Below are 12,700 nucleotides of genomic sequence, written 5' to 3' on the forward strand. Positions count from 1 at the left end.
TGACCAACTAGATGTCAAGTTATTATTTGTTGCTCTTACATCTGGGATCGATGACAAGACTTTTGTCATTTGTACATTTACAAAAAAATAAATCATATTAATAAAGAAAAAGTATTAAAACAAATTAAAAAAAAAATATATATATATATATATAGATATATAGATAGTTTAAAAAAAGTTTTTATTACTATTTTGAAAAAAAACTATTGGATGATTTTTTAAATGTGAGAGGTTGTAAACAGTTGCTATGGGCTGAATTTAAACAAACAATGTAAATGTAGTAATGTTCAACCTAATTTTGTTTGTTTAAGTTCAGTCCATATCAATTGTTTGCAACCACTGACCTTTAAAAAAAATTGAGTGAATCTAATTAATAATTTTTTCAGTGTATATAGTTTGCATTAAGAAAAAAAATTATTTAATGATTATATTTATCAGGATTTATTGTATATAATCATCATGTTTAATTGCTTGAATATTTGGCAGATTATTATTAAATACATATTACAGGTTAAGCAAATTCTGCAAATTTTTTTCTGTTTTTTATTTAAATAAGTCAAATGCTTTGTTTGCATAAACAAAATTAAGACTCAATTTTAATATTTTGATTTTGATAAATATAGTATATTCATAATATATGAACAATATTTATTGAAAGGGGAAGAAAAAACATATACACACACACACACACACATATATATAAATATATATACATACAAACACACATTCATACATACATGTATACATATAGATAGATAGATAGATAGATAGATAGATAGATAGATAGATAGATAGATAGATAGATAGATAGATAGATAGATAGATAGATATTGTATATATATATACTGTATAATAAAACATGTTTTAATATGTATTTTAATGTATATTTCAAACATATTTTTAAATGGTATTATAGAACATTTTTATTCAGGCAGTATTTTAATGGAAACGTTTAAAAAGCTATCTTCTGGAGGTATTTAAAAATTTTGTCATTAATCAAACTAAAAGATTGTATATGACTCTTTTCAGTGTTGTTGTTATTTGTATGTTTTTTGTATGATGAATAGAAACCGATATGATTACATGCTACATTTTGTATATTTAGTATAGGTTTTGCCATTAATATAGACAATATATGCTGATATGGTATTAAAACTTAATTAAAGAACAAAGCTAGGTGTCTCCATATACAGACCCAGGTTTCCCCCTTGGTCACTTTGGCTCTTATCAGGGTCTGAATCCTCTTAGAAAATCACAAATTGTTCTAATAAAAACACATATTGGTCATTTGAGAGTGTGAGTGAGGACATGTTTTTATGTGTTTTTATGCTTTGTAGTTCAATATCCTTGAGTAAAGCTGAGGAATTAGAAATTCTGCTGTGTTTTGTCAGTTTGGCCACAGCCACATTCCCAGCAGGCTTGAGATACACGACTCTAATTACCCAGCATGCTGAGTCAGCCTCTCTGTGTCTCTCTCTCCAACACTCATACAGTGCAGTACAACATCCAGACTCACACACTGCACCGGACTCTCATCTCTTCCTTATCTAAAATCAATTACAGTACATACAGCTCTGGAAAAAATAAAGACCCTACTTGAAAATACTCAGATTTCTATATTTATGATTTATGGTTATGTATTTGAGTAAAACACACAACACAGCGCAACCTGCTGTTAAAAACTAGCCTAGATCGCTGTCTGCTTTTAAAAACTAACCTAGAATGCTGTCTGCTGATTATAAACTAGCCTAGAGAACCATTTGCTGGTAAAAACTAAACTAGAGCGCCATCTCCTGTTAAAAACAAACCTAGAAACTAGAACTAAAAAAAATAATTTAGAGCACCATCTAATGGTAAAATCTAGCCTAGAGGACCATCTGCTGGTAAATACTAGTCTAGAGCGCCGTCTGCTGTTAAAACCAGCCTAGAACACCATCTCGTGTTAAAAACGTCTGTGGTTAAATAAAACTAGCCTAGAGCACCATCTGCTGCTAAAAAAACTAGCCTAGAGCACCATCTAATGGTAAACAATTAGCCTAGAGCACCTTCTGCTTGTAAAAAAAACTAGCCTAGAGCACCATCTACTGGTAAACAATTAGCCTAGAGGACCATCTGATGGTAAAAAACTAGCCTAGAGCACCATCTACTGGTAAACAATTAGCCCAGAGCACCATCTGCTGGTAAAAAAACTAGCCTAGAGCACCATCTACTGGTAAACAATTAGCCTAGAGCACCATCTGCTGGTAAAAAAAAACTAGCCTAGAGCACCATCTGCTGGTAAAAACTAGCCTAGAGCACCATCTACTGGTAAACAATTAGCCTAGAGCACCATCTGCTGGTAAAAAACTAGCCTAGAGCACCATCTACTGGTAAACAATTAGCCTAGAGCACCATCTGCTGGTAAAAACTAGCCTAGAGTATTGTCTGGTGTTAAAAATTCTACCAGAGCCCCATCTGGTGTTAAAAACTAGCCTAGATCATTGTCAGCTGATAAAAACTTGCATAAAGTGACATCTGCTGTTAAAACTAGCCTAGAGCACCATTTACTGGTAAAAACTAGCCTAGACCGCCTTCTTCTGTTAAAACTACCCTAGAATGCCATTTCCTGTTAAAAACTAACTTAAAATGCTGTCTGCTGTTGAAAAAAAAGCCTAGAGCGCCATCTGCTGTTAAAAACTAGCCTAGAGCACCATCTACTGGTAAAAACAAACCTAGAACGCCATCTGCTGGTAAAAACTAGCCTAGAGAGTTGTCTGTTGTTTAAAACCAAAATACAGCACCATCTACTATTAAAACTAGCCTAGACCGCCTTCTGCTGTTGACTAACCTAGAACGCTGGCTACGGATTAAAAACTAGCCTAGAGAACTATTTGCTGGTAAAAACTAGACTAGAGCGCAACCTGCTGTTAAAAACTAGCCTAGAACGCTGTATGTTGCTTAAAAACTAGCCTAAAGCAACATCTACTGTTAAAAACTAGCCTAGATCGCCATATCCTGTTAAAAACTATCCTAGAGCGCTGTCTGCTGATTAAAAACTAGCCTAGAGAACGATTTGCTGGTAAAAAAATTTGCCTAGAGCACCATCTACTGGTAAAATCCAGCCTAGAGGGCCATCTGCTGGTGAAAACTGCTGGTAATAAGATAAAATAGAAATGTCATTTTTAATCAATGCATAATCACTATCTGAAAGATTTTTCACCACAGCTTCATTAAGGTTAGTAGAATAAGTTGACGTGTACTTGCAAAAATGCTTTATAGTCGGTAGAATGGGGACTTTTTGAACAGTGCTAGCAGATATCAAGCAAACAGTCTACTCTACTCAGTATACTATTGATACTCTGGTTGTTTGATTGTTACTATAATCAACAGAAAGGCTAAAGAGGACCATTGAAATAAAGTGTTACAGTATTTAACACAGGACTCTGGAGTCTGATTCTGTACTCCCTGCTCTCTCCAGGCGGTGAACGTGAAGCTGTCATTGGATGCTCTGCTGCAGATGCCCATCATTCAGGTGAAGGAAACCATGAGACGGCTGGGATCCACTTCAGAGGACTGTACCAGGCTGTGTGCCGCCCTCAGCTGCTTAAAGAGTGCCTCTGAGTCAGGTAAGAGCTCTTCACTTGACATTCACTCACTTAATAGGTGTGTTCAGCTTAATATGCTGTATATTGTTTGGGGAGTGTGAAAGTTGAATGAGAACAAGAGTTTTTAAAGGTGCCGTAGAGTGCATTGATTTAATATGTTAAACAGTTTGAATTGAGTACTAAAGTTCTTTCAAAACAACTGAGATGTGTTTACTTTTAGGGGAGTTTAAAGAGGACAGCGGTTGTTGGTTCTCCGAGCCCATGAGACGGGACAGTGGTGGCTTGACTCCAGTGGACCAGATCCCGTTATTAGGAGGTTCCCTGCGACCGCACAGCCCCTCTCCTCTTGCCCGCCCCATGACCACACCCTCTACGCCGCTCACCACCTGCCCACACCCCCGCTACATCCTATCGCCTGGCGAGGCTCACATCTATCACGGTTACGCAGAGAGTCTGACAGACCCCAGCCCGTATTACACCTCCCGGCCAGTCAGACTCCACGGACACACCTCCACTCCGCCCATAACCCCGCCCTCCCGGAGGAGACACCGCCTCAAGCCTCCCTGCACTCCTCCTCCTCCCTCCCGTAAAGTCCTGCACCTCCTTCCCAATATCACACTAACACGCAGCAAGAGTCACGAGAGTCAGCTGGGACACCGCATTGAAGACACACCCACAAACAAGTAGGTCACAATGAGTAGTATTTAACCCTATAAAGCCACTAATGGTATTTAACCTTACAAGAGGGTGCTAATTGTATTTAACCCTATGAAGGGGACTAATATTATTTAACTTTACAAGGGGCACTATTAGTATTTAACCCTATGAAGGATACTAATGGTATTTAACCTTACAATGGGCACTAATGATATTTAACCCTATTAAGGACAGTAATTGTATTTAATTTTACAAGGGGCACTAATAATATTTAACCCTATGATGGAAACGTATTGTATTTAACCATACAATGGGCACTAATAATATTTAACCATTTTAAGGAAACTAATGGTGTTTTATTTTACAATGGGCACTAATAATATTTAACCCTATTAAGGACAGTAATGGTGTTTAATTTTACAAGGGGTACTTATAATATTTAACCCCATGAAGGACACTAATGGTTTTAACCTTATAATGGGCACTAATAATATTTAACCCTATTAAGGAAACTAATGGTATTTAACTTTACAGGGGGCACTAATAGTATTTAACCCTACAGGGGCACTAATAGTATTTATTCCTATAAAGGGCACTAATGGTATTTAACTTCACAACAGGTGCTAATAATATTTACCTCTGTGAAGGCACTAATGGTATTTAACCTTACAAGGGGCAACAATAGTATTTAACCCTATGAAGGACACTAATGGTATTAAACTTCACAAGGGGCACTGATAGTGTTTAACCCTATGAAGGACACTAATGGTTATTAATTTACAAGGGGCACTAATAGTATTTAACCCTATGAAGGACATTAATGGTATTGATCTTTACAAGGGGCACTAATAGTGTTTAACCCTATGAAGGACACTTATGGTATTGAACTTTACAAGGGGCACTGATAGTGTTTAACCCTATGAAAGACACTAATGGTTATTAATTTACAAGGGGCACTAATAGTATTTAACCCTATGAAGGACATTAATGGTATTGATCTTTACAAGGGGCACTAATAGTGTTTAACCCTATGAAGGACATTAATGGTATTGAACTTTACAAGGGGCACTAATAGTGTTTAACCCTATGAAGGACACTAATGGTATTGAACTTTACAAGCGGCACTAATAGCGTTTAACCCCCATGAAGAACACTAATGGTATTTGACTTGACGAGGGGCACTAACAGTATTCGACCCTATGAAGGACACTAATTTTAATGAATTTTACAAGAGGCAATAATAATATTTACATTCCTCATCCACCATTGGCAGCAGTGGTCCCTAAATTTAAAAAATCGCACTATGATCTGTTTGCAGACCAGAAGACACTAAAGATTATTTGAGTTTTTAGCACAAAGGTGTTCTCGGAGCTTTGTATGATTAGTCACATGGGATGTTTTGACAATAGTTTTGGTTCCTTTTCTGCACTTTAAACATCTCAGAACCATTGCTGTTTATGGAGGATAAGGGAGCTCCTAGATTTCATCCACGGGCACTGATGGTATTTAAGCCTACATAGGGCACTCATTGTATTACACACATGGGGCCCAAGTGAAATTCAATCCTATGATGGTCACTATGATATTTATCCCCATGTGGGGCAATAATAGTATTAAATTCTATGGAGAGAACTAATGGTGTTTAATCCTACATGGAACACTGGTGGTATTTAACCCTATGCAGGGCACTTATGGCGTTACACACACGGGGCCCAAGTGGAATTCAGTCCTATAAATGTCACTATGATATTTATCCCCCTTAATTCTACTAATAGAGCACTAACAGTACGATTTTCCCAACCTTAAATATTAAATATTTTTAAAGTATTACATTGATAATGATGATGATGATGTATGGATTTCTTATCTTAAACTGTCAGAGTTTGATTATACAGAGATAATTGGTTCAAGGGGAAAATGCTATTTAATCCTATGATATTTATCTCAATGAGGAGCACTAATAGTATTTAATTTCATGGAGCGCACTAATGTAATTAACCCTACAAACAGCACTAATAGTATTTATATATATATATATATATATATATATATATATATATATATATATATATATATATATATATATATATATATATTTAACCCTACATGTTGCACTTATGGTATTGAACACTACAATGAGCACTACTTACACACATGGAGACCCAAATAATATTTAACCCTATGAGGAGCACTCATAGTATTTAAGCCTACTGTTTTTGAAACACAATTTATTAAGGTAAATATCAGCTCTAAATATCAACTGAAAAGTCTGTTGTACAAAGGCCAATCTGATTATTTGAGCATATAGTATGACTGTCAAGTCACCTTTTTCTTTTTCTATAAGGATTAATAGAATGTAGATTGTGTCTGCTGCTTTAAAAGGGTCAACAGCTAATACTATTTAACTCAGATAATACATTTAATATCACAATGTAAGTTAACACTAAATAAACTGTTTTTAGCTTCATGTATGAAATATGATTTTCAAAGAAACATATACACACTTCGTTTTATTTCTTTTTTTATATTTTCTCCCATTTTTCATTGAACAGATAAATACTTTTTGCATAGACTGGAATTTTAATGTGTTTTAATATGGTTTAATATTTAATATGTGATTTTAAAATAATAGGTTTTAAAGGCGTAAATCATTAAATACTGTAGAGTCCATGAAGATATGCTTGTTTCTGCGCTGTGACTAATAGAAATCTGTGATGATATCATGACCACTAGTGCCAACAATGTGACCACAGAATAACGTCTCTTGTCTTGCCGGCTGTTTTGTGACATTTTTGTTAGTGTTTGTCGTTTTAACAGCTGTTTTAGATATTTAGCAGCAGTATTTTATTCAAAGATTTGACTAAAATGTGTCTCATGAACCTTCTAGTCTTAAAGATTAGGCTTAGTGCATTTATTTAAATTGTTGATCAATAAAATGTAATATATCTAATTACATTTTGGCTGACTATATGTACTATTATTAGCTAGTTTATATATATAAACTAAAACAAGCAAAACTAAAAGAAAAAAACTGGGAAATATATAAAAAAAAATATATATATATATATATATAATTTTTATTTTTATATTTCCCAGTTTTTTTTTTTTTTTTAGTCTTGCTTGTTTTAGTTTGAATGGATTAAAAACAATTTTTACTTTTATATTTGACTTCAATTTTACTTGCCCTTTTAAGAATTATTTTTTTCCATTGGCTTCTAAATAAACCCCTGTTGTTCAATGACTTGCCAAAATGTGGTATAGGTGAATTGAATAAATAATTGGCCGTAGTGTATGTGTGTGAATCAGTGTGTATGGATATTTCCCAGTACTGGGTTGCAGCTGTAAGGGCATCCGCTGTGTAAAACATATGCTGGATAAGTTGGCGGTTCATTCCTCTGTGGCGACCCCTGATGAAAAATGAGACTAAGCCGAGGGAAAATAAATGAATATTACAATTTACTAAGAGGCTGAGTCAGACAGCCAGTGACCAACATACAGCACATGAAATGTTGTTATGTTATGTTATGTTATGTTATGTTATGTTATGTTATGTTATGTTATGTTATGTTATGTTATGTTATCTTATCTTATCTTATCTTATCTTGTCTTATCTTATCTTATCTTATCTTATCTTACCTTATTTTTTGTATAAAGAAAAAATTCATGGTTTACACCTTAGCCATGGACTACAGTCTGTGTAACACCTTTGTTCTTATCTAGCAAGAAAATGTATTATTTTGTTTTGGTCCTGTCCTAACCCTGCAGGCACAGGACGTCAATATGATGTCATATTGATGTTGTACTCTAATATCGTGGGCAAGTTGACACGAGAGACCATACCACTGTTTTGTCATTGTAAATCTTTAAACAAATGTATAAAAATATATACAGTACAGACCAAAAGTTTGGACCCAGCTTCTCATTCAAAGAGTTTTCTTTATTTTCATGAAAATTGTAGATTCACACTGAAGGCATCAAAACTATGATTTAACACATGTGAAATAGGTTCTTCAAAGTAGCCACATTTTGCTTTGATTACTGTTTTACACACTCTTGGCATTCTCTTGATGAGCTTTAAGAGGTCATCGCCTGAAATGGATTTCCAAAAGTCTTAAAGGAGTTCCCAGAGATGCTTAGCACTTGTTGGCCCTTTACCCTCACTTTGCATTTCAGCCCACCCCAAACCATCTCGATTGGGTTCAGGTCTGGTGACTGTGGAGGCCAGGTCATCTGTTGCAGCACCCCATCACTCACCTTGGTCAAATAGCCCTTACACAGCTTGGAGGTGTGTTTGGGCTCATTGTACTGTTGAAAAATAAATGATGGTCCAGTTAAATGCAAACCGGAAGAAATGGCATGCTGCTGCAAGATGCTGTGGTAGCCATGCTGGTTCAGTATGCCTTCAATTTTGAATAAATCCCCAACAGTGTCACCCCCACACCATCACACCTCCTCCATGCTTCACGGTGGGAACCAGGCATGTAGAGTCCATCCGTTCACCTTTTTTTGCATCACACAAAGACACGGTGGTTGGAACCAAAGATCTCAAATTTGGGCTTATCAGACCAATTTGACCAAAGCTCAGATTTCCACTGGTCTACTACCCATTTCTTTTGTTGTTTAGCCCAAACAAGTCTTTTTTTCTTGTTGCCTGTCCTTAGCAGGGGTTTCCTAGCAGATATTTTACCATGAAGGCCTGATTCACACAGTCTCCTCTTAACAGTTGTTCTAGAGATGTGTCTGCTGCTAGAACTGTGTGTGGCAGTGACCAGGGGCCTCATGTATCAACGCTGCGTACGCACAAAAACTTTGCGTACGCCAGGTTTCACGCTCAGAATCGCTCACGTTTGGATTTACTAACAATGAACTGAACGTGGGAATGTGCGCAACTTCACGGCAGCTTTCTGGCAGGCGTACGCACATTTTTTGTGCGTGTCTGTTTTATTTCCATTGGCGACTCCTAGAGGCAGTTGTGTTAAATTCCTCTCTACAAAGTGTCTGAGCCTTGCAATGGCAGCTGTATGAGACGGGTTCAGCAGGTATATAAGGTTTCCATACCATACAGTTGACCAGCTAGACATTAAAGCACAATTTGCAGCGGTCGCCTGTTTTCCCAATGTAATCTGAGCGATCTACCGCACGCACATTGCTATAAAGACACTATCTGAAGATGAATTTGCATGCGTGAATCAGTAACATTTCCATTCAATATTATTATATCTGTAAAATGTTACAGCACTCTGAACAGTCTCAGTGGCGCGCTCGTAAGACACATGTGAACATGTTTTGACACGTTCGAGCATGAACTCGGCTCGAATCCAGCGTCTGATGAACTCTTTCTTCTTTTTTCCCCCCGCTACATATCAGATTTTGCCTACTATTTATCACGAGAAAGACTAGTAGGGATCATTAATAAGTTTGTGCATCATATTTTATTTGCACATTTATTGAATGGAAATGTTTCTGATTCACGCATGCAAATTTATCTTCAAATAGTGTCTTTATAGCAATGTGCGTGCAGTAGATCGCTCAGATTACATTGGGAAAACAGGCGACCGCTGCAAATTGTGCTTTAATGTTTAGCTGGTCAACTGTATGGTATGGAAATCTTACATACCTATCTGAAGATGAATTTGCATGCGTGAATCAGAAACATTTCCATTCAATAAATGTGCAAATAAAATATGATGCTTATTGATATGAACTTATTAATGATTCCTACTTGTCTTTCTCGTGATAAATAGTTGACAAAATCTGATATGTAGCGGGGGAAAAAACAAGAAAGAGTTCATCATATGCTGGATTCGAGCCGAGTTCATGCTCGAATGTATCAATTCCTGTTCACATGGGTCTTACGAGTAGCGCCACTGAGACTGTTAACCATCCTGCAACATTTTACAGATATAAACCACAATATTTCTTTTTTCAATGCACTCAGTGCGATGTTCAGACCCAACTGTGTTAACCGCATCAGCTAAACTCTCCCGCTCTATTTATTTCTTTTATTGTTAATTCCGGAGAACAAACTTGCAAATAACACCGCTTTTCTCCGGTCTACCTCTGAAAGCACCTCCAATTCACATTCTGTTCAAAGTTTCTCTTTTTGCTCGCTTTTGCCATTGCTTTTTCGTTGGGTTTTGCCATTAGCATAGTCATTAGCATATTCATACGGGGGAGGAGGCAGGGAGGGGTTTTGTGCTCGTGCATGTTGCGCTCAGTTTCACGTTCATTCAGATGTACAAAAGAATATGCGTGAGATTCGGCGTACGCAGTGTTTCATACATCTGAATTTTTTTCTGCGTACGCACATTTACAGCTTTGTGCGTACGCAATGTTTTAGTAAGATTTCCACGCAAGTCTTCGTACATGAGGCCCCTGGTCTCTGATCTGAGCTGCTGTTAACCTGTGATTTCTGAGGCTGGTGACTCGGATTAACTCATCCTCCACAGCAGAGATAACTCTTGGTATTCCTTTCTTGGGGCGGTCCGCATGTGAGCCAGTTTCTTTGTAGCGCTTGATGGTTTTTGTGACTGCACTTGGGGAAACTTTTAAAATTTTCCCAATTTTTCGGCCACTCGTTTTTCTTTACTTAGCTGCTTTTTTCTTGCCATAATAAAAATTCTAACAATCTATTCAGTAGGACTATCAGCTGTGTAGTGTTTTTTTTCCGGGTCACGGCACCAAAACTGTTGTGAAATTCTAAGACGAGCCCAAAAAAGCAGGGAGAACTTTCGGGTGTCTTCAAAGCAGAGTCCTTTAATAGGAACTCAGTGTCGCTGTGGCGTCATCGAAAGAAACTCTCAGCTGGTACAGCAGACACTCAGTTTAAATACATTTTTACAGACATTGATGCATGTAGGTGGGGACAGTCTAAAACAAAGCATGCAAATGAAGTGTTGTTGTCGGCAGGGTAAATTGCCATTCCAGATAATTACCCATTCACGATACATTTTAGCATGAAAACAGTGTGCAAATGATGTTCTGGAGACAGAACTCGTCCGACCAGTTGACCGGCTTGACCATTTGTTAGACAATTTGCATTACATTGGAGACAGTCAGGGCTCAGGAAACCAAGAGATTTTAAGGTCTGTCACACCCTAAAAACCAAAGAATATAACTTTTCAGTTATATATAAATTTAATAAATTTATATTCCCACAGTATCCACCTGCTGACTCCTGCACAACACAACTGATGGCCCCAACCCTGTTTTTAAGGCAAGAAATCCCACTTATAAAACCTGACAGGCACATCTGTGAACTGAAAACCATTTCAGGTGACAACCTCTTGAAGCTCATCAAGAGAATGCCAAGAGTGTGCAAAGTACTTTGAAGAACCTAGAATATGACATTTTCAGTTGCTTCACACTTTTTTTTGTTATGTATATAATTTCACATGTGTTCATTTATAGTTTTGATGCCTTCAGTGTGAATCTACAACTTTCATAGTCATGAAAATAAAGAAAACTCTTTGAATGAGAAGGTGTGTCCAAACATTTGGTCTGTACTGTGTATATAAAAATATGTTGACTTCAGATGTAGGCAAGACACAAGCAGGTATTCAAAACTAGGGCAATAATCCTCAGGTAGTCAGTTATCATCCAAATAATCAGCCTGAGCAACATATTAGTCAGTCACTACTCAGTCATCCACCTTTAGTAATCCTGACTGTCTTTATTCCCTCTTAGATGTGTAAAGAAGAACAAGCTGTTTCTGAATGTCCAGATTAATGGTAACGGCTGCGAGGACTCTCCATCCCGATCGCCCACTCTCTCTGTGCGGACTCCCGGAGCGGCCCCCGCCACAGCCCCGTACACTTTACCTGGCACCCCGACACTACAAGAGGAGCACAGCGGCCTGAGGAGTGAGTTCAACAGCACAATTACAGCATCGGTCCATCTCCAGCTCAAATCCAGCAGACTGCAGTGAAGTGCCTGAGGAATGTTGATCAGACTGAGGTCACAGTTCAGCCTCTCAGCGTGAAGAGGAAGCTTTCACCTGCGCTCCACACACACACACATGCGATCGCTGCCGGTTTTCAGCAGTAAATGATTCACCAGCAGCTCTTTTAGAAAAGCACAGGCGTTTACGAAGAGTCTAGACAAGGGTTTGTTGTGTTTTTGGAGGTGTGTGTTAGTAGTGGTTTTGTTATGTCTGGAACAGTGTTGTTTAGTGATGCTACATCAAATCAAAGTCTTTCATTTATATTGTATTTGGTCTTATCTAAAGTGACTTACATTGCATTGAAGGCACCCATTTTGTCAGATCTTGCTTTCACCGGAAATCAAACACTAGAGGTGAATTGTGAGTGGTGTTTTTTGTTGTGTCTAGTGCTGTGTTGTTTAGAGATACAACCCTAAACCAAAGTCTTTAATTTATTTTGTATTTAGTATTTCTATAAAGCGACTTACATAACATTGAAGGCACATATTTTGTCAGGTCTAGCGTTCCCTGGGAATCA

At 37.3% G+C, this 12,700-nt stretch overlaps 1 protein-coding gene across 4 annotated transcripts in view; it reads left to right on the forward strand.

Moving 5' to 3' along the window:
- Positions 1-12,700, forward strand: part of ksr1a (kinase suppressor of ras 1a) — an 87,757-nt gene that overhangs the window by 51,516 nt on the left and 23,541 nt on the right. For all 4 annotated transcript variants that reach the window (XM_073915096.1, XM_073915097.1, XM_009305583.5 and 1 more), the window contains 3 exons: positions 3,458-3,605; positions 3,805-4,267; positions 11,928-12,103. In XM_073915096.1, coding sequence (XP_073771197.1) covers positions 3,458-3,605; positions 3,805-4,267; positions 11,928-12,103 — 787 coding nt within the window. The remainder of the gene's footprint in view (positions 1-3,457; positions 3,606-3,804; positions 4,268-11,927; positions 12,104-12,700) is intronic.

This window comes from Danio rerio, chromosome 10 (genome assembly GCF_049306965.1).
Source record: "Danio rerio strain Tuebingen ecotype United States chromosome 10, GRCz12tu, whole genome shotgun sequence".
Classification (NCBI taxonomy): Eukaryota; Metazoa; Chordata; class Actinopteri; order Cypriniformes; family Danionidae; genus Danio; species Danio rerio.